Raw genomic sequence first — 22,029 nt, forward strand, 5'->3', positions numbered from 1 at the left:
TCAGAGGTAGACTGACAAAATTAAGCAGCAGTTTAATTAAATTAATTAGTTTCAGAGTGAGTTTGCAAATCAGAAGCTCCCCTGAGAAGACCTCTCCTCCATCCCCAAAAGCAGACGGTTGTTCTATCTATCTATCTATCTATCTATCTATCTATCTATCTATCTATCTATCTATCTATCCATCCACCTATCTACCTATCTATCTAAAGATATACATACATACATACATATATATATAGGTAGGTAGATATAGATATGGTATAGATATATATTTATATATAAATCTCAGAGTAGGAGGGGAGGGGAAAAGTGAATTACAAAGCAATTTTTCCAAGTCTTGAATGGTTTCTCACAATATGCTCAGGACTGAAGAACAATACATGAATTCTTAGGTTGATTGTTTCAAGTCTTGGGGGTCATGAGCACTCTCCCTGCCCCACCCGCCCCCAGCAGATAGCCAGAGTTCTGTAACAGGAACAGGTTCCACAGTTTTTGATTTGCTTCACTTAACATACAGAGGCAAGTAGAGCCCAAGAATGCAGCCATTAAGAACTGATGGCTCACTTTCAGTAGCACTATGTGTTTCTGGCTCCCAAGACAGAATCTCATGATAAAATCTGAGAAATATAAATTATAAATGTATTCATCACACATATATAGAGTAATAAAAGAATCATAAATACTTTCACAGCCATGACAAGAAAAACTAATATTTTGGAAGGTCATTTCCATTTGTGGATGGCAATTACAGAAAATGGTCTCACTGGTGGACAAAAGCAGAAAAAAGCAGAATCTTCCTTATTGTCTCCAGACACAGGTCTGCTTGAGATAAAGAGATGAAAGCTAAATTCTCTTTATATGCATTAGAAATAATGCCAGTAGAAGCAGGCTTGTGCTTCTTACGGTTGAAAAGGACTGATATGATGAAACAGGCAGGACCGACAATGAGGGGATCTACCTTCAGGGACCCATGACCTCTTGGGTGATTGGACTCATAAAGGATTTTTGAATAGCTGGATAAATTCCAATTTACGACTCTTTGAATACACAGATGCATTCCAAAGGTGCTAGGGAGTTGGACTGGTGGGTGAAAACAGAAATAGGATAAGAATCTCAAGTGTGACAGTAGCGAATGCCTCAAGAAAAAGATTAATTTAGTCTGGATCAATCCAGACTTTAGAGAATGTTTTTAGGTAGGAGCAGATCAGACTGGGAGTTAGAATTATGAAATTAAACTTATATAACAACACTTCAGAATATTTTCTGCCCTCCCAGTCAGTTTTACTTTGCATCACCCCCTCTCCTGGGTGAGCCACCCCAAAATCCCCCCTCCCATTCTCTGTACTCTGTGGATCCAAAAGCCCATATAATTCACAATCCCTATCCAATGGGTTTTACTCTTACTAGTCAGACCAGAAATTAGGCATTTAATTAAAAACACAGTAAGAAAAAGAGTCATAAAACATTTTCCTCATAATTCTGGAATGAGCTTCCAAGTAGGCATGCATCATTAATGCAGAGAGTTGACATAGGAACATGCTTGTCCAATAATGAAAGCCTATTGTAGAGAACAGATATAGGGGTACTGGAGGCTAGCACAGTATATGAACTTGGAAAGACAGCATAAATAAACATAAGTGACCCAGGGCCATACCTCAAGGGCCAGCTCCTATCTCCTGTGCTGCAGGGCCACACATATCTTGTGATGTCCCAGGGCATTGCTCACTGGGTATCCTCAATTCCTTGTTTCTGCAGGGGGGTTGTGGCTGTTCCATGTCTCCCCCATTAACCTATATTGGTCTGGATTCAATCAGTGATCAGCTAAGATGTGTTAAGCCTCAGTTGGAGTTCACTGATAAGGGGTTACCATAAAGAAATTCGCTCTGAAATTGTTTTCCTTTAATTTAAGCCCATAATTTTCAGCTCTCTTAGGGACAAGGGAAGGCCCTCACACACTCAACTGGATCACTGATTTCTCTCCACAAGGAGAGATTCAATTCTCTTAGTCTACATCCAAATCTGGGTCTTCCTATGCAAATTTCCAAAACTGTTTGGAAAACATATGGAAGGGAAAGTCTTTTTAATTAAAGTACCCACTGTGTGCCACACACTCTGATAAATTTTTTTTTGTAAATATCATCTTTCATCCTCATTTTATGGATGAAGACAATGAAGCTTAGTAAACTTGCCGAGGGCTACATAGCTAATGAGTGTCTGAGGTTGTATTTGAACTCAGGCCCTCCTACCACCAATCCTAGTATTCTATCCCCATACCACCTGCTTGCTTCTACCTAGGTTATGAAGTCTAGAGTCCAGAATAAAGGAAGACATGGTGTGACTGAACTCTGTGATGTTTCCACCTCTTGTGACATCTGGCAGGATCTTCAAAGTGAGAGGAGCATTGATAACCTGTAGCATACCTGGATTTGGGCCACCAGTGGTGTTGAAATCATCATTGGGTGCTCTAATAATCTGCCAAGCACCTTCAAAGTTGCACACATTCTGGGCCTTAACTAATTTCCATTTGTTCAAAGTTCCCTACTGAGAAGAGGTTTCAAACTACCAGTAGACAAGGGAAAAAAGTGGGAGAAGTGAGAGATCAGAAGTAGAGAGTGTCCCTATGCCATGGTTCACCATGCTGGCTCTGGTACATATTGGGATGTCTAGTTCAAGGGTGATATTGGGAAATTTCCTTGGTCCTATCCATGCATTCTTGCCTCTCACCTCTGAGGGTCAGGTTCATACTGGGAGAAGCTTTGGGTATTTCTGTCTTATTTTGTCTCGTTTTCCACCACCCCAAAATAAATCTAGGAAACATACTATTAGTAATTGGTGGTGACATATCACTTGATCAACAGATCTCATTCACATTGATATATTAATATAAATTTATTAATATAAAAATAATGCACAGCCTGGCAACCATTAATCCCTGGGTGAGAATTCATTCCTCCTCTTGTCCTTTCTTGGATTCTTGCCTTCTCCACATCCAGATCCTGCCAGAAGCTCACTCTGTGCATATTGCCTCCTGCTCTACTCCCCAACCTTCTCTAGGATTTCTTAGAGCTATGGGAAGAAGGCAGCTGTCATCCTTTGGAGAAAAAACAAATCTTGTGTCCCTTCCTTTTATTCCAGGAAGAATGTATTACTCAATCAGCTCCTGAACCTAGCTTGGGAAAGACCACACCGTTTCCCAGCAATTCCCCTGATCTACACATGTGTTCTGGTTCTCACCTCCCATCTCTTCTGCCTTTTCCTAGAGACCTTCTCTTCCACCCATGTCAATGTCCTCCCCCCATCTTTCCCTCTCTCTATAAAAGTCTTGTCATGACCAAGGCACACCATCCCCAAACCTTCTCAGACCAGTAAGTCAGAAGGAGAACGTCCTGGGAATGGTGACTTTATCAGAATAATGAGACCAATTCCATACTTGGAAGTAGAAGGAAGCTTTTTACCACAGAGAGGGAACTAATTTCAGAAGTATCAACTGATTCTCCTCCCTGAATTACTGAAAGAGAGCATACTTTTCATTTCCTAAAGACATTGTACTCCTTCTAGTCCCCAATGTCATTATATTCTTCCAGACCTCAGGAAGGGAAGAGGTGGGAGAGGAGGCCTGGGTGAGGAACAATAGGAGAACAATTTTCTTTTAATCTCTGAGCCCCCATCTCTGACTTCATTTCAGGACCAAGGATATCTCAAATTCAAGATCACTTGGAACATGTCTCCTATGATGTTGTCTAGCTTCTCAGGGATACTGATCACCTGCATGCTACTCACAGGCCTATCACAAGGTGGGTCCCTCCAACATTTCTCTGTTGACTTCACACCTCTAACCTCCCATTCCTTTTACTACCACTGGGTGGGAGAGTGGGAGGGGAAAAGTGGAGAAGGTAGGGACAGTGGAACCAGGCTTTGGGGATCCAGGCCCAGGTCCCTTCCCTTGCACTTTCTCTCTCTCTCAGGCCAGCAGGCCCCTGATCCCCTCTCTGCCAGGATATCCTGCCCTGAGAGCTTTGCCTCACGTGGCTCCCACTGTTATGGCTTATTAACTTTTGAAGAGACCTGGAACACTGCTGAGGTTTGTTGAGTAGAGTTCTCTATGAGAGGGGTGGAAGGTTCTTCTTCTCACCTCATCATCCCCTGTGAGAGCCCTCTTCCTTACTGCTCAAACATCACTCTGTCCCTTCACTTTATGGATCTTTAGAGCTTTATCCCACTAGGAACCTGGAGGCATTTGACCTCCTCCTCCTACTTTTCTTGACCACCCTGCTTCTCCTAGGGTGACCCATCTCCTTCTTAGTCGCCCTCCTTCAATGATACCAGCCTCTTCTGCTTCCCCTCACAGTTGCTGTGCCAGGAATATCCCTCTGGTCACCTGCTGTCCCTTCTCAATGATGGTGAGACATCTTTTGTGGCTGCCTTGATTGCTCAGAGTGGGGCTGGCAGTAAACCCTTCTGGACTGGCCTTCATGACACTAGCCAGGTATGATCTCAAAGTCCTTCCCTCTCTCTGCCCAGGGGGTGATGGTAAGAAGGAGGGGTCCTAGTTTACCAGCTCAGACTCCTTCTCTCACCATCCACTGGAGGGTGTCCTTCTCTGACCCTGAGAAGTGTGTGAGAATTGCTCCAAGGGATAGAAAGATCTTGGTGTGAGGGAATAATCAGGGCATACCTACAAGGTGTTCAGTGCCAGAGAGGCCATTCATCTAGTCTCTCATACCATCAGCCCTACCAATTGAGAAATAGTCAAACAGATTGTGGTATGATTATGAGGGAATACCATTGTGCTATCAGAAATGACAAGGGAGTAGTATCAGAAAAACATGACAAGATTTAGATGAACTGATGCAAAGTGAAATGAGAAGAATTGGGAAATGAGAACAATCGGGAAATTATTGTGCACAGTAACAAGAATCTTGTAATAATGAATAACTGAAAGACATGGCTCTTCTGTTCAATAAAATGAACTAAGGCAATTCTAAAAGACGCATGATGAGATAATACTCTGCACCATGAACTCTGAGTACAAATAGAAATTGAAAATATTCACTTTGTTTATTTTACTTGCTTTTTTGAAATATGGCTGTGTTTTGTATGATTTCACATGTATAATTTATAATCATTTTGCTTGCCTTCTCATTGAGTGAGGGAGGGAGGGAGATAACTTGCACTCAAACTTCAAAAAGAAAAGAATGTAATATATATGTTTATCCACCACCTATATACATGATACATTCATACATATGTATATAGGTATGGATTTTTGTTCACCCACACCCCATCCTTTCTGCTGTAATTCTGTCCCATTCTTGCTGGTTAGATGGGCAAATTTAGAGTACCCAGCTCTGAGCTGGTCCCAGAGGAGCTTCACAGTGACTATTCTGGTGGAGACCCAAAACACAGCAGTCTAATGTTCAATGACCAAGACTCCTCTGGGAGCAGGTGAGGGTCAGTGGAGGGCAGTGTTGCATAGAGAACCTGATATCAGAAGGGTCTCTGAAGGGAATGAGGTAGGGAGCTGGCAAAGGCTTTACGTCCCTTTTAGATGGGGTGAGTTATAGAAGAGGGAACCTGTTCAGGAATTGTAGCAGCATCAACAGCAGTAGACTTGACAGTTTATGGAAAGATTCAGAGGGCAGAGAAAGCCTGCTATGTTCTACAAGGTCAGGGGAGAGTTTGTGTGCAGTTGATCTGGGAAGAAGGAGAGGAAAAGTCATTGGGAAAAAGGTCTCTTTTTACACTAACCATTGTCCTTCCTATTCCTATTTCCATAGAATGGCAAGTGGAAATGGAGCAGCAATGCACTCTACCTCTACCAAGCCTGGGAGCAAAATTATCCCTCTAATAGCCAACCTGGCTACTGTGCCGTCCTGACTCCAGAATCTGGTGAGAGAACAAAATGTCAACAGTTTTGGGTTTGATCCAGGTTCATTCTCAGTACTCTACTGGGTGAACCCCTGGGTGGCTGGGGCACCTCTAGAAGTATCCCTCCTCTCTTCTCCCTTCTCTTTCCTCCTGTCTATGACTCTCCTCTTTTTATTCCCTTCCATTCTACCCCCTCTTCCCACATTTTTTCCCCTTAACTTTTCCCTCATCTACCCTTTACCCTTCTCCTTTCTTTTCCCCTTTCCCAACTCTCTTTTTCCTTTCCTTTCAGTCTTTCAGTTCTCCTCTTACCTCCCATTGTTTTACTTCCCATCTCTCCACTCCTTTACTCTTTACATTAGTCTACAGGGGCTTATATGAATGACTATAAGGTCCCCAGACCATCTGCATGGGATGGCTTCCTGATGATTGCCCCGGCCAATCTAACCCAAGCCATCATTCTGCAGGATTTGAGAAATGGAAAAACGTACTCTGTGAGAAAAAACTCCCCTATATTTGTAAGTTCAAAGCCTAGAGAAGACAAACCAGAAGGAGGGATTGGGATTCTGCATACCTGGAGCCAAGCACATATCCTGAAAACCTTGACTGAAATCTACCATCCCAGAAATCTTTTTTCTCATTTTTCTTCCTTATACCCACATCTCCCCTCCCTTTTGAAATCTCCGTGTCCCCATTTCTCCCCTCTTTTTTTTTGCTTACATTCCTCTTGGTATTGATTGGCTTGGAGTACCAGTAATCAGAATAAAACCTGTTCCTCTACTCCTTCTAGTTTTTTCTTTTCTTGGAATTTGGAGTTTTGTCTGACTCTGTGTGTGTGTGTGTGTGTGTGTGTGTGTGTGTGTGTGTGTAAAGCAGAGAGAGAAGAAGAGAGAGAGAGAGAATGAATTTTAACATGAAGAAGTATTTCTCCTCTTCAATCAGAGCCTTTCATTATTCATTCTTTCAATAAAGCTCTACTAAATCAAAACTGGAGATTAAACTCCTGAGAACAACAGAGAAAGGAACTATGAAAGCATGTCCCTTCCCCTTACAAGGTGAATTAGAAGTAAAGGGGAAATATATATATATATATATATATATATATATATATATATATATATATATATATGTGATGTCCAAGACAGAAACCCAGAATCATAGTATTTAGGAGTTGTAAGAGATTTTGGCCATCATGTAGTTTAAGCCATATTCCATAATCATCATCAAGACATTATGGTTCTCGGGGCAGCTAGGTGGCATAGTGGATAAAGCACCGGCCTTGGAGTCAGTAGTACCTGGGTTCAAATCTGGTCTCAGACACTTAGTGATTGCCTAGCTGTGTGGCCTTGGGCAAGCCACTTAACCCCATTTGCCTTGCAAAAACCTAAAAAAAGACATTATGGTTCATTGTCCCTTTTCAGAGGGAAAAATTTATTGAAAGGTTTGAATCAGGCTTGAGTATGATGGACGTCCTCTGCAAAGTAAGGGCTTTCTCATTGGCATCTGCTCAACAGGGTAAAGAGGACTAGTAATTAGATTTTCAAAGATTGTGTCTGACTTGAAGATTATTTGGTTGGCTAGGGCTCTGGGGAGAGTGAACTCTTGTTACAGGGTCCATCTCAAAGTTTTCTTTCTTTCCCTTTCCTTATTCCAAAGCTAGCAGACATCAGAGCAGACCTGGATTCCATATGAGGGAAGCTTGTGTATGCATGAAGGAAACTTCCGAGGAGTGGTAGCTCCTGGTGGCTCTGTCTACCCACCCACAGCTTTCACATTCACTTTCCTTGAGATGAGAGTAGTCAATAGTGAACTTTTCCAAGAAATTGCATCAGCTAAGATCATTTTAAAGTCTCTGCAGATGAACATGGCAGAATAGGAACTGTATTTTGCCATTCGACTTTGGAGGTGAGTTGAAGGATAATATTCCTTTAAGGAGAAGAAAGGGGACATTTCAGTTTCCTGGGTTAACAAAAAAAAATCCCAGAATCTAGAAATAGAAGCCTTCAGCAGCAACTATCTTTAGGGGTTATCTTTAGTGACTCCACATATGTGAGAATTCAGATATTGAAACTTATGGAGAAAAAAGTTTAGTTCCCTAGCTCTGGTCCTCTTGGGCATAGAAGAGCATCACTGTCCTTGAAACTAGAAAGCAAAGCCATGGCAAGGAGGGACCTTGGATCTTGCCAATCTTGTCTCCACACCTTTCAATTTCAGTGAATTATATGGATTCTGTGGTTCTGTTGAGAAGGAGCTGTTCAACCAGCAGCTCCAAAGTATGGTTGCTTTCAGATGGAAGTTCAAGTCCCAGAAAGCAATCGTGAGCCTGGAAGAAATTGTTTTGAACCATATGGGAAAACGAGGGATTCAGGGGAAAGGGAATTTGGAAATAATTGCCCCCCCAAAAAAAATTCTGCCTCTCGATGGGAACTTCCAATGGATGCTGCTGTCGATGGTGTGATTAAGCTGTCTTTAAATCTTTTCAAGGGTTCAAAGAGTCCCTAACAATTTCTCAATTTCATCTGGAATGAAGGCTATTCTGCACTCAGTATACATTTGTCATCTTGAGATATATGTGGAACCTGCAACCTCAATGAAACACTTTGAGGAACCCTGAGGCTGACATGTGCCTGGGCTCCACTTTGAAATATTCCCAGAAGAAACTAACTATTTGGGGGGGGGAGTCGATAATGAGGAGATTGACATTTCTTTGTATCCCCAACACTTAAACCAGTAATTGGCACATAATTGGTTCTTAATAAATGTTTATTGACTATCCTTGTTGATTTTCTAAGGAGACACTCAGGATCAGATCTGGGCCAAGTGATTTCAGACTACTGGGAGATCATGGAACCCAGGTTCTATCTTCTTCTGTCTCTACTCTTTGTTTTCACCTGTATTCTAAACTTCAAGTGATCTCATTACCTGCAGATCTTTATCAAAAGGAGCACAGAGGTGTAGAGAGAAAGTTGGGGCATAATAAAGGTAATTGGAGGAACTGATTTGAGGAAGGATACTGGAAAGAAAATTCTTTGGGAGGGAAGAGAGATTTTGGTCATGGCACTCATTGACTGTGCTTTTTTCCTAGGTAACAACTTCTTCTAAATCTTCCCTTTTAATTTTGAACTTGCAGAGGTAAGGATACTTATTCTCATAATGTTCATCTTTCCAGCTCCAGAATTCTGCAGAAAGAGGGGCTAGATTAATTTGGGGGCAGAGGTATGAACAGAAGGTGCCAAATCTGATGATTAAAACTTCCTGACAATTGTTGGTATGCTAATTTGTTTGGTTTCTTTTTTTGGTACAAAGAGGAAGGGAGAGGAAAGAGAAGAGGAAGGGATAAACAAAAGGATTGAAAAGTGAAGAGAGTTAGGGAAAAGCAAAGAGAAGAAAAGTGAGAGAGGTCAGGACAAAAAAAAGAGTGATTAGGAAGGAGAAATGGGGGGAGGATAGAAGAGAAGAGGAACAGAAGCAGAGAAGGAAAGCAGTGAAAATGGAGGAAAAGTAAGGAGAGAAAAGATCAAGAAAGCAGAGAACAGAAAAGCAAAAGAGAGGAGAGAAAAGGAAATGAGAGGGTAGAACAGCTAAAAGTTGAGGAGAAGAAAGGAGAATGGAGGAGAGGACAGGAGAAGGGACCAAAGGGAAAAAAAAGAAGAGAGAAAATGAATGCTAGAGAAGGGAAGAGGGAAAATGAAAGTGGGGGGGGGAGAGCAGTAGCTGTCATATTCAAGGAAGAAGGGTCCTTCAAAAACCTATGGATTCAGCCAGCACAGGGAGAAGAGAATGCTATTGAATAGATTGTTTTTTTTGTGTGTGTGTTTTTAGGTTTTGGCAAGGCAAATGCGGTTAAGTGGCTTGCCCAAGGCCACGCAGCTAGGTAATTATTAAGTGTCTGAGACCAGATTTGAACCCAGGTCTTCCTGACTCCAGGACTGGTGCTTTATCCACTGTGCCACCTAGCTGCCCCTATTGAATAGATTGTTGTGATTTTCTATTTCTATAGTTTACTTGACTCAGAGGTCACATGGTAGTTGGGCTTGGTTGGCTTGGGGAACCCTTCTGCCAGGTTTGATAGTGTCATAGGGCATTGCTGCTCCATCTCCATCTGTGGCTGAAGGGGAAGAAAATAAAAAAGGGAGTTGATGAAAGAATGGTGAAACACTTCCAACCATCCATTGTCTCCTTTAACCCCCCCCAAAAACAAATTACATATGCATCTTTATTTAGTGCTGATCCCCCATAGACAATCTATTTTCTAAAATCTTTCCAGATGTTAATCCTGATGTTGCTTCTTGAATTCCTCAGTACCAGATCCTTCCATTTCCATCACATTCTTTTTAAATTTCATTTTTAATTTTCATTTTGTACAAGTGTGTTTTTTACATTAATAAAATATTCTTGTTTAAGAGTAAACAAAATACCCCTCCCCCCATGAATATAGACTTGCTTGGGCGATAAAGTAAAGGGGAGAGAAAAAAAATTAAAATTAAAAAAAAATAATAGTAAGAATTGTAGGTATGGCCAGGTGGTGCAATGGACAAAGCACCAACCCAACAATCACCCAGCCGTGTGACATGCAAGCCACCCGATCCCCACTGCCCTGCAAAAACCTAAAATAAGAAAAAAAAAGACCTAAAATAAAATAAAATAGTAATAATAGTAGGGGGTGGCTGGGTGGCAGACAGAGCATTGGCCCTTGAGTCAGGAGCACCTGGGTCCAAATCTGGCCCTAGACACCCAAAGATCCCCCTGCTATGTGGCCCCAGGCAGGCCACCCAGCCCCACTTGCCCTGCACCCTCCCCCAAATAATAATAATAAAAAAGGTGCTTCAGTCTTTGTTCCAACACCAACAACTCTGTCTCAGTCTTTATGGTAAGTCCATCGCAAAAGTTGCTTCCATATTTTTCCAATGTTGCCATTGCTGATCACAACTCCCTCCTTTCTTATTTCTCCACTATCATGTACTATATTTTCTCTCTCCTTTCACTCTGACTCTGCTGTAGGGTCGCTGAGTGGCACAGCAGACAGATCCCTGGTCCTGGGGCCAAGAAGCCCTGAGCCCCCATACCACCCCTTAGGCCCAGAATCCACCTGGCCCTATGGTCCTGGACAGGCCTTCCACTCTCCCCCCATGGTCCATCCTCCCCTCCTTTATTCACATCCCCACCCCGTCCCCCTGCTCCCCCCTTCTTACTCCAGATGCCTATACCCCATTGAGTATATTGGCTGTTTCCTCTCCTAAGCCATCTTTGATGAAAGAGCAAAGGTTCCCTCATTCCCCCTTACCTTCCCCCTTCCATATCATTGCAATAGCTCATTGTAATAATAAAAAAATCTTATTATATGAAATATCTTGGCCTATTTCCCCTCTCCTTTTTCTTTCTCCAATTACATTTCCCTTTTTTTTCTATTGACTCCATTTTTATACCCTATTTTATCTTCAAATTCAGCTTTCTCCTGTGCTTCAACTATAAAAGCACCCTCTACCTTCTCTATTAACTGAGGAAGTTCATATGAGTATTATCAGTGTCATTTTTCTATGCAGGAATGCATGCAGTTCATCAAGTCCCTCATATTTCCCCCCTCTACCCCAATCTCCGTGCTTCACCTGAGTCCTGTATCTGAAGATCAAACCTTCTGTTCAACTCTGGCCATTGCAAAAGGAACATTTGAAATTCCCCTGGCTCATTGAAAGTCCATCTTTTTCCCTGGAAGAGGACATTCAGCCTTGCTGGGTAGTTCATTCTTGGCTGCATTCTAAGCTCTTTTGCCTTACAGTATATTACATTCCAAGCCCTACAAGCTTCCAATGTAGTTGCTGCTAAGTCCTGTGTGATCCTGACTGCAGCTCCACGATATCTGAACTGTGTCCTTCTGGCTGCTTGTAATATTTTCTCTTTGACTTGGGAGTTCTGGAACTTGGCTATAGTATTCCTAGGGGTTGGTTTTTTGGGATCCCTTTCTTGGGGGGATCGGTGGATTCTCCCCATTTCTATTTTGCCCTCTGCTTGTAGAATATCAGGGCAATTTTCCTGTAGTAATTCTTTGAAAATGATGTCAAGGCTCTTTTCCTGATCATGACTTTCAGGTATTCCAATAATTTTTAAATTATCTTTCCTAAGTCTGTTTTCCATATCAGTTGTTTTTTCAATGAGATATTTCACATTTTCTTCTAATTTTTCATTTTTTTGGTTCTGAAGTATTGATTCCTGATTTCTGGTAAATTCATCAATCTCCCTGAATTCTATTCTTTGTCTGAAGTATTTGTTCTCCTCAGAGAGTTTTCTTATCTCTTTTTCCATCTGGCCAAATTTTGCTTTTTAAGACATTCTTCTCCTCAATAACTTTTTGAACTGTTTTATCCATTTGACCTAAGCTGGTTTTTAGCGTGCGATTTTCTTCAGCATTTTTTGAGATTTCCTTGACTAAGCTGCTGACTTCATTTTCATGTTTTTCCTGCATCTCTCTCCTTTCTTTTCCCAGTTTTTCTTCCAACTCCTTCATTTGATTTTCCAAGTCTTTTTTGAGCTCTGTCATAGCCTGAACCCAATTTCTGTTTTGCTTGGAGTCTTTAGATGCAGGAGCTTGTACCTCCTTATCTTCAGACTGAATATTTTGATCCTTCTTGGGCTCATGAGCAAAATATTTCTGAATGGTCTTCCTCTTATTTCTCTGCTTGCTCATTTCCCCAGCCTGAGCCTGGTTTTGGGGTGCTTCCTCAGCTTTTGGGACACTCCCACAAGGGTCTCAGTGTGTGAGGCTCTGTCCTCCCTTCTGGTCTGTGAATGACCATAAGCTCCCCCTTCTGCCACGGGGCTGAGGTGGGGTGGGCCTGCTGTTCTATGGGGGGGGGGTCAGAACCCCAGAGTCCTGTTCGAGAGGCAGAGGTCAGAGCTCTGCAGTCTCTCTTCACTCCCTTCCCTCAGCTCAATGGGCTCATGCCCTGGAGGCTCCTGCTTACTGGCTCAGCCTGCTTCTGTTTCCTGGATCAGGGCTGGGGAAAGACCAAGCTGCTAGCTGTGTGCCCTGATGGCTGGGCCCCATGTGCTCACTCTGGCAGAGGTTCCCCGCTGTTCCCCCACTTTGTGGCCGGTGCTCCCCGGGGTGCAGCTCAGGAGACTCCCCCGCTGCTGTGAGCTGTGGCTCCCAGTGCCCTGGGGCTGCCTCCAGAAGGCTGAAGTTCTTTTGCTCTGGCGGGCCACCCCTCTGGAGGGCCGCCCCTCCGACTCTGGGGAGCAGAGCCTTTCTGCTCTTTTCCAGGTTACCTTGAGTAGGAGAACTGCCTCACTGGGTCCCTCTGTGGATTCTGTCTCTCCAAAGTTTAGTTAGAGTCCTTAGTTTCATGTTTTTATCAGAGAGCGCCTAAGACTTGATCCCTTCTTGTTGCCATCTTGGCTCCGCCCCAACCTCCATCATATTCTAATTATGAGATCTAGCAGAGCCTACTACTGTGTTACACTCCTCTATACAGGCCCCATTCTCTGCTCTGGGAACCCTAAATTTCTTGGGGTACCTTGGGTTCTTGAACTGTTTTGGATGATTCCTCAGAGGTAAGATTTCTTGATTGGAATCCTGGTTTCTAAAGGGGCATGACTAATAAGTCTCTAGGGATGTTGAGAAGTCAATATAGACATGGTCACAAAAGACTTGTCCAATGAATCAAAAAAGATGCACAGAGATTTTGAAGGTAAGTTGTGGGAGGTAGGTATCAAGGAGCTACAGATTGAGTTACAGACTTCCTCTGACTCTGGACATGATGTAGACCTTCCCCATGCCCTTCTAAACACTCCTTTCCCTTATAGTAAGGCCCATACCCTTCCCTGATTCTAGTGCTTGTCTCAGGGTCCTGGATGAGTAGGAACCATCCCTACCCTCACCATGCTTTTCCCCTTCACTCCCCTGGACATTGAGATGGAAGGGCTTGTCGGTTATACCTTGTTGGGATCATGTAGGGAGATCCAGACTGGAATTCCCTCGAGCTTATTCTCCTTGATCCTGGTGGCCACAAAGGAGTGCTCAGTCTCATTAAGAAGGGACTGTAGGGGTCCTGAGGGGTGTTCCTGACATAGTAACTGTGGGGGAAGGTTGAAGTAGTGTTAAGTGGACAGGCCGAGAGCAAAGGAGGACAGATAATGCTCCAGGAAAGCTCTAGTAGAGATAAAGAGAAAAGACTAAAGTTCCAAGGGGAAGGGGAACATGGTAAAATGTTTAAAGTAGGACAAAGATCACCATTGTGGGAACTGAGTGTCTGCGGAACAAAGAAAAAGGAGGGACCTCTCCCCTAGGGAGTGGAAGAGCTGACTGAGAGAGAGGGAGTGCAGGACTCATTGTGACTCCATTTCTGACCACCAAAGGACACTGAGATAGTGAGAAAGTCCCAACCACTCCATGAAGGGGACCCTTTCCCCAACACATCTCAGAATATTCTAGTTCTCTGCAGAGAATTCCTGGGGGCAGGAGCTTCTGGTAGAGAGGGGGAGCAGGGACCTCCTGCTGACTTGAGGACAGGGAGGGCAGCTGAGACTCTTGTTCTATGAACACCACCCCAACCTCTTCTCTAGTTCACTGTCCTCACACTGCTCCTGTCCATCCCCTTCCCTTTCCCTTTTATATATCAAAGTCACCAAGGTTTTTCTTGGCCCAGGTGTGTAATAAAGGAGAGACCTGGAGGGGCTTACCTTGTACTAGGCCTGAAAGCAGTAGGTGAAGAACAATCCTGAGAAGTGGGGAGACATCATGGCTGACATCTGGACAAGAAAGAAGAGAAATTCTGATTCCTCTGTGATGGATCACTCAAGGATCATAGAGAGATGGGGACATAGATGGTGAACCAGATCTCAGAAAACCCCAGGTACTACTGTTCTACTGATCTCTGGACTCTGGTTGGGATTGATTTCCCTGTTCATTCCTTGCTTCTCTCTCCTTACTGGGGTCTCAAAGAATTTGTAGACTCCAGATCTGAAACAAAATCTGGATATAACTGGTGGAATGAACCAGTAGGGTGAACCAATAGATGGCATCTCTCTGCAATATAATTGTCTCCTTGAAGTTGTGCTTCCTCCTTCCACCTGGGAAGGAAATGGTTTCAGGAGCCTAGAAGGAACCAATCTCCTCTACTTTTTCTCTCTCACCAGAGTAATAAGGACAAAGAAATAGTGAATCAGACCAGAAAAGGAATTTATAGAAAGAGGGCCCATGAAAGTGTAGATATTGGGAAGGATAGCAGGAGTGACAAGACCGAGGTGGGGGATGGGGTGAGACGCAAAGTGCATGTATTGATAAAGGGTAGGGTATTCATGGCATGGGATAGGTCCTTCTCAACCTGTGTTTGGGAACAGACATGAGCCTTGCTTTCTTCCCAGAAAAGAAAGGGAGACCTAAGACAACTTCCTTCCAGAAAGCAGAGCAGCTGCCTTATTCTCATAGCCATGGTTGAAGGCTGGTGATTGGAGGAAGAGGGAATATAAATATTAACCAGTAAACTTTTTGACAGATCTGGATGGAGGACAGTAGAATCCAGGAAAGGTCATATACCTTGGGGTTGGAGAAACAGTGAATTCCAGGCAACCCAAGTTGTTTTGATTTGATCCTTTATCATCCAATTACTGGAATTCCCTGGATAAGAAAAAAAGATTTTTTGGCTCATGGAAAGGGACTCTCAGTGATCACCAGAACTTTATCTAGATTTGATTGCAACTGTATCAACATAATTGAAAAAGAGTCATATTCTCCGTATCTTCTAGCACAACGTTACTCCTAAAAGAGAGAGACAAGAGGCCATTGGCAGGACCACATAGCAAATCTCCTAAGATAACCAGAAATCTGAAAATCTTTCCCCAAGTCTTCTGGGCCCTTAAAGAGAACTACATTATCCAACTGCCACATGCCCTATTCCTAGTTCTCGCTTCTTTCTCTTTTAGAAGATTCTTTAAAGAAGGTTTAAATGTATTCCTATCAGTAGGAATTGGGCAGTTGGAAATCAATTTGATTCCTCATTAAGAACTTTGGAGCCCACTTTGAGGCCCTCGTGGTATCCATTGGGAGATTGATGACTGAAAAGACCATGATCAATTTAAATGCCAATATCTCTATCACAATATGTGTCCCAGAACAGCTCACAAGACCCTGGACAGTTTATGAACAATTCTTTTGTCTTTGGCATCATCACTTCCTTTATTCTGGACACGAAACTTCCTAATATAGAATGCTCAGATTAGGCCTGGGATATTGTTACTCACTGCCTGTGGGTTTGACTGCCTTTAGTCTCTCCCCACATCAGTTGATTCTCCAGTTAACTACATTGTAATTTTCCTATAGAACCAGATCCTGTGATGTCACACCCCTTCTTGATCAACTTCAGTAGTTCCCATCACCTGTAAGGTCAAATTCAAGGGTCTGTGAGATATTTCAAATCCTTCATATTCTTTCTGTTTTTCCAGTCCCTTTACACCTTACTTACACATCACATCATTCTCTAGTCCAGAGACACTGTCTTCCTGACTGGTCCAGGAACAAGATGCTCAATCTCTACAATCTAGGCATTTACTCTAACTGTCCACTATGTCTAGAATGTTCTCCATTTTCATCCCTGCCTACTGCCTTCCCTGACTAACTTTCTTTTTAGTTTTTTTTTGCAAGGCAATGGGGTTAAGTGGCTTGCCCAAGGCCACACAGGTAGGTAATTGTTAAGTGCCTGAGGCTGGATTTGAATTTAGGTACTCCTGACTCCAGGGCCGTTGCTCTATCCATTGTGCCACCTAGCCGCCCCCATGGCTAACTTTTGTTCCCAATTAAAATCCCATGCTCCACAAGAAGCCTTTGCTACATACTCTTAATTTAGTCATTTTGTCTCTTAATTATTTTCCATTCACCTTCTATGTACCTTTTTTGTATGTTTTATCTCTTTAGTGTGAAACATTAAATTGTAAGTTCCTTGAGGGAAGAGAATTTCCTTTATTTCTTATTTGATCTTAAGGAAGAAGAATTGGAATTTTGTTAGCAAATATGGCTTTCATTCTCTATGTTTTGCTATTTATGCAAATGCATGTGAATCCTGCTATTGGGTCCCAAAGTGAGATTTGGGGATACATATTTATAGGCATTAGACAAAAAAGCATGAAATTATTGGAGGGAGCAAATGAAATTCCAATGAAAAGAAGATTCTCTGGGATGGCAGAGAGTTGTGTCTGTGGCACTCTGGCTCTGTTTGGTTATAAGGAAGCAGAAAATTCCAACCGTTTCCTTTGGTTTTCCCTTTTAGGCTTTGAACTTGCAGAGATAGGGGTACTTATTTTTGCAATTATCATTTTTGCAGCTCTGGAATCCTGCAGAAAGAGGGACTAGATTAATTTGGGGTTAGAGGTATCAACAGGAGGTCCCAAGTCTGTTGACTAAGGTTTCCAGCCAACAGTTAGTATCCTAAATCAAGCTTGTCCTTGTGTTCCAAAGGGGAAGAGAAAAAAAAAAGATGGAGAAGAAGAGGAAGAAGAAAAGAATGGAATGGAATAAAGAAAAGACCCAAAAGGGGAGATAGTCCAGAAAAAGAAAAGAAAAAAGAAGATAGGGAAGGAGAAAAGCAGAGAGTAGAGGAGAGAAGAGAAAAGGAACAGATTGGCATAAGGAATAGAGGAATAGAGAAGAAAAGAAGTAAGTAAAGAGCAAAATGGAGGAGTAAAAAAGACCAAGAGAGCAGAGGATAGGAAAGCAAGAGAGAGGAGAGGGAGAGAAAGAAGAAAATGGGAAGAAAAGGGAAGACAGAAATTATAGGAGAATGGAGGAGAGGAGAGGAGATAATGTTTTGTCCTTCATTTTCAAAGAGGACCATGACATCAGGTAGATGATACCATGACAAGCACATGAATTGGATTTGAATGAGGGGTGCTGGGCTAAGTCACCAGCCTCACTTTCTTCTCCAGAGTAATCTGGTCCAGTGGCCAGATATGAATCATGATGACTGAAGATGACCCTTGATGTGAGTCAATCATGGTTAAGTGACTTGCCCAAGATCATACTACTAGTAAAAGTCAAGTGTCTGAGGCTGGATTCTAACTCCCATCTTCCTGACTCCAAGGTCAGACTTTTATCCACTCCAAGGTCAGACTTTATCCACTAGCTACCAAGAGGGCAGGAGATGGAACCAGAGAAAAGAAGAGAAGGAAGATGAGGGTGAGAGAAGGGAAGATGGGAAATGAAAATGTAAAGGGAAGAGGGGGGAAGCAACTCCCATAGACAAGGAAAGAGGATTCCCCATACATCTAGGAGTTTGGGCAGCTCAGAGTAGAGATATGAGTATATTTCTCTCTCACCTGACTCAGAAGTCAGGGCCACACAGTAGTTTGTGATGTCTGTAGTTGGGAAACCCGTCTGCCAGGCTTGGTAGAGGTAAAGGGCATTGCTGCTCCATCTCCACCTGCGGTTCTGGGGGGGAGGATCAGAAAGCGGGTGGTCAGGGAATGATGAGACACTTCCCACCAATCACCAGATCCTTTAGTTCCCTAGTAAACAGATCTACTGGATGTGCATCTTTTTTTAGTCCTGATCACCCACAGACCTATTCTATTCTCCAAATCTTTCTAGATGCTGCTATCTCTGGTGCTGCTTCTAGGATTCCTCAGCACCAGTCTCCTTCCTCTCCCATTACATTCTTGTTGGTTTTTTTTTTTTGCTTTTTTTGCAAGGCAGTGGGGTTAAGTGACTGGACCAAGGTCATACAGCTAGGTAGTTATTAAGAGTCGGAGATCGGATTTGAACTCAGGTCCTCCTGACTCTAGGGCCACCTAGCCACCCCCCATTACATTCTAATTATGGGATCTAGGCACAGCTACTACACATCCTTCAGCCAGACAAACTAATCTACTTTTTTTGTCAAACTCCTTTATCCTACTCTAGAGCCCTGCCCCACCCTGAGGACACTGAATCTCTTGGGTAATCTGAGGTTCTTGACTGTTTGGATGGTTTCCCAGAATTAAGGTTTCTTAATGAGGACTCATCTCCACAAGGCAGGGTGATTGAGAAATCTCTGGGGGATGCTGAGAAGTCAGAATAGACAAGATCAAACGACTCCTCCAATGAATCAATGGAATGGGCAGAAATACTAATGTTAAATTGGGGGGGGATAACTACCAAGTACTATAGATGAAGGAACAGATTCTTATCCCTGTACACCATATAGATCTTCCCTCCATGCCCCATGCCCTTTTGCATCCTTCTTTCTCCTTTAACAGAGCTCATATCCCTCCCTGGATTTAAGTGCTTGGCTCAGGATCCTGGACCTCCAAAAACTGTAGGAACATCCCCCAGCCCTATTCCTACCCCAATTTTCCCTTTCACTTTCCTGACCATCAAGAATGAAGGGTTTTGGGTTGTACCTGGTTGGGATCATGTAGGCCAATCCAGACTGGGATCCCATTAAGATTATTCTCCTTGATCATGGTGGCCACAAAGGAGGCCTCAGCTGCATTAAGCAGGGACACTAGGTGGCCTGAGGGGTATTCCTGGCACAGCAACTATGGAGGAAGGCAGAGGTAGAGGTCAGTAGAAGAAGCAGAGAGCAAAGGAACAAAGGGAGTTCTCTAGGAAAGCTTCAAAGGTCTGGATGCTCAATAAGAGAAAAGAAAAAAGGCTGGGGTGGGGTAGAGGAAGATGATCATGATAAAATGGCTACAAAGCGACAAGGATCCCCATTGGGGAACGTGAGCATCTGGGAGACACAAAAAATAACAGAACCTCCAACCACTTAAGAGAGGAAGGGTTCAGTGAGAAACGAGGAGTAAGAGGCTCATTGTGATCCCATTTCTAACCCCAAGAGACACTAGGATAGTGAGACAGACCCCAGCCAACCTTCTCAGGGGCCCCTCTCCCCAGCACACCTCAGCAGTATTCCAGTTCTCTGCAGGAGCCAACAAGCCATAGCAGTGGGAGCCATGGAAGCCAAATCCCTGGGGGCAGGAGCTCCTGGCAGAGGGGGGAGCAGGGCCCTCTTCATGGCCTGGGGGAAGGAGAACAGCAGCTGTGTGGGGGGCAACAGAGGCTCCTTCTCCATGTCAGTCTTTGACGCCTAATAACTCCAACCCCTCCTTTGCTGCTTCACTGTCCTCACACTTCTTCTGTCCAGCCCTATCTTTCTCCTTTTTAATATTACAAAACCCACAGGACTATTCTAGACTGATGTGAATAGTTAAAGAGAAGGCCTGGAAGTTCTCACCTTCTGTTAGACATGACATCAGTAGGCAGATGAAGAGCAGGGTTGAGAAGCTGGGGGACATCATGGCAGAGAGATTTTCCCTTTGATTCTGGAGAGGAGAAATGAAAAATCCTGAACCCTTGTCATAGGCTCCCCAAGGATCAAAGAGAAATGGGGGCAAAGATTATGGCCCAGACCTTAGAAAACCTGGGCTATTGCTGTTTTAATCTCAGTATTATGACTGGGGTTGAATTTCCTACTCTTTTCTTGCTTCTTTCCCCTTCCTGGGAAAGATCTCAGGAAATATGCATAGATCCATTATGAGACAGAATCTGGGTATAACTGGTTGCGTACACCAGTGAAGTAAGATCCATCTTTTTCAGAGTTGCTTAGAAATGACCATCAACAATCATTTTCCTCCAAGATAACCAACTTTTGGAGGTGAGAGCCTCCCCTTTCCCTAAGAAGGAAATGGCCTCAGGATTCTGGAGAAGCCAAAGTCTCCCAATTCCTCACTCCCTCACTTACCTGAATGGTAAATGTATTGGGTAGTGTGTCAGACTAGAAAAGAACAGCAGCACCTTTACAAAGAAAAGGCCAATGGGTGTGTAGATATTGGGAGGGGCAGAAGAAGAAGTGACTAGGCAGAGGTAGGAGGATGAAGTGAGGGTCAGAGCACAAGTGTTGATAAGAGGGAGGGGCTTCCCAGAATGGGGTATGCTCTTTCTCAGTCTAACTTCAGGGACAGGCATGAGCATTGCATCCTTTCCAGAACACAAGGGAAGAACAGGGGAAAGGCCCCTTCCCAAAAACGTGCCACCTGCCTTTTTCCCATAGCCTTGGAATGCTTTGGTAAAGACTGATCATTGTATGAAGACAGAATTCACACAGTAACCAGTGAGCTTGCTGTAGGATCTGGATGGAGAAGAATAGAATCCAGGAAATGATTAGATCCATTGATTTTGGCATTGAAGGAGAGGAATCTTCTGTCATTCTACCCAAGTGCCTTTGCTGACCTCTCTATCCTCCTTTAGTTACTGGAATGCCCTGGATAAGAAAGACAATTTTCTGGTTCTTAGAAAAGGGCATTGTGTCATCACCAATACCTTTTCTAGAGTTGAATTGGGATTGAATTGACATAGTAAACAAAGAGTCAAGTTCCCTGCAGCTTCTTCTGGCACAACCTTCTCCTGAAAGGGAAGAGATAAGAACTCATTGGTTAGAAAAAGCAGCCAATCACTCAGCATCAGTTCATGCAAATCCCTCCAGGCTTCTCTGAATTCCCATTTCACCTGATTTCTAATAGAACAATAGTGTTCCATGGCACACATATGCCACAGTTCGTTAAATCATTCCCAAAATGAAGGACATTCACTTGATTTCCAATTCTTTGCCACCACAAAGAGGGCTGCTATGAATATTTTTGTACAAGTGATGTATTTACTTTTTTCTTCATCTTTTCAGGGTATAGACCTAATAGTAGTATTGCTGGGTCAAAGGGTAGGCACATTTTCATTGCCCTTTGAGCATAGCTCCAAATTGCACTCCAGAAAGGTTGGATGAGTTCACAGATCCACCAGCAATACAATAGTGTCTAGATTTTCCACAACCCTTCCAACAGTGATCATTGTCCTTTCTGGTCATACTGGCCAGTCTGAGAGGTGTGAGGTGATACCTCAGAGAAGCTTTAATCTGCATTTCTCTAATAAGTAATGATTTAGAGCAATTCTTCATATGACTATGAATTGCTTTGATCTCCTCAACTGTAAATTGCCTTTGCATATCCTTTGACCATTTATCAATGGGGGAATTTTTTTTTAAATATGACTCAGTTCTCTGTATATTTTAGAATTGTGTCCTTTGTCAGAAACCTTAGTTGTAGCGATTGTTTCCCAGTTTATTACATTTCTTTTGATCTTGGTTACAGTGGCTTTGTCTGTGCAAAAGCTTTTTAATTTAATATAAACAAAATCATGTAGTT

General features: G+C 43.1%; 2 protein-coding genes across 2 annotated transcripts; one reads left to right on the forward strand and one right to left on the reverse strand.

Moving 5' to 3' along the window:
- The first annotated feature begins 3,721 nt into the window (after window positions 1-3,721).
- On the forward strand, window positions 3,722-13,724 carry LOC141512945 (lithostathine-like). The gene is made up of 5 exons (XM_074222696.1): window positions 3,722-3,794; window positions 3,966-4,081; window positions 4,349-4,486; window positions 5,778-5,889; window positions 13,669-13,724. Exons 1-5 carry the CDS (start codon window positions 3,722-3,724, stop codon window positions 13,722-13,724), a joined length of 495 nt encoding a protein of 164 aa, XP_074078797.1.
- Window positions 13,725-13,794: 70 nt separating this feature from the next.
- On the reverse strand, window positions 13,795-20,130 carry LOC141513554 (lithostathine-like). The gene is made up of 6 exons (XM_074223892.1): window positions 20,070-20,130; window positions 19,735-19,853; window positions 19,234-19,371; window positions 18,172-18,283; window positions 14,545-14,613; window positions 13,795-13,913 (listed from the first exon to the last, which is right to left on the reverse strand). The coding sequence occupies exons 1-6, from the start codon at window positions 20,128-20,130 to the stop codon at window positions 13,795-13,797; spliced, it is 618 nt and encodes a 205-aa protein (XP_074079993.1).
- Window positions 20,131-22,029: the final 1,899 nt, after the last annotated feature.

The sequence above is a fragment of the Macrotis lagotis genome, chromosome 1 (genome assembly GCF_037893015.1).
Source record: "Macrotis lagotis isolate mMagLag1 chromosome 1, bilby.v1.9.chrom.fasta, whole genome shotgun sequence".
Classification (NCBI taxonomy): Eukaryota; Metazoa; Chordata; class Mammalia; order Peramelemorphia; family Peramelidae; genus Macrotis; species Macrotis lagotis.

Coding starts and splice junctions, on each gene's coding strand:
- LOC141513554 (XM_074223892.1), bottom strand. CDS start 20,130: ATGTCCCCCAGCTTCTCAACCCTGCTCTTCATCTGCCTACTGATGTCA. Junction 19,854..20,069: donor GATGTCATGTCTAACAGAAG/GTGAGAACTTCC, acceptor TCCTTCCCCCAG/GCCATGAAGAGGGCCCTGCT. Junction 14,614..18,171: donor GGCCCTGACTTCTGAGTCAG/GTGAGAGAGAAA, acceptor TTTCTTGTCCAG/ATGTCAGCCATGATGTCTCC.
- LOC141512945 (XM_074222696.1), top strand. CDS start 3,722: ATGTCTCCTATGATGTTGTCTAGCTTCTCAGGGATACTGATCACCTGC. Junction 3,795..3,965: donor ACTCACAGGCCTATCACAAG/GTGGGTCCCTCC, acceptor TCTCTCTCTCAG/GCCAGCAGGCCCCTGATCCC. Junction 4,487..5,777: donor GCCTTCATGACACTAGCCAG/GTATGATCTCAA, acceptor CTATTTCCATAG/AATGGCAAGTGGAAATGGAG.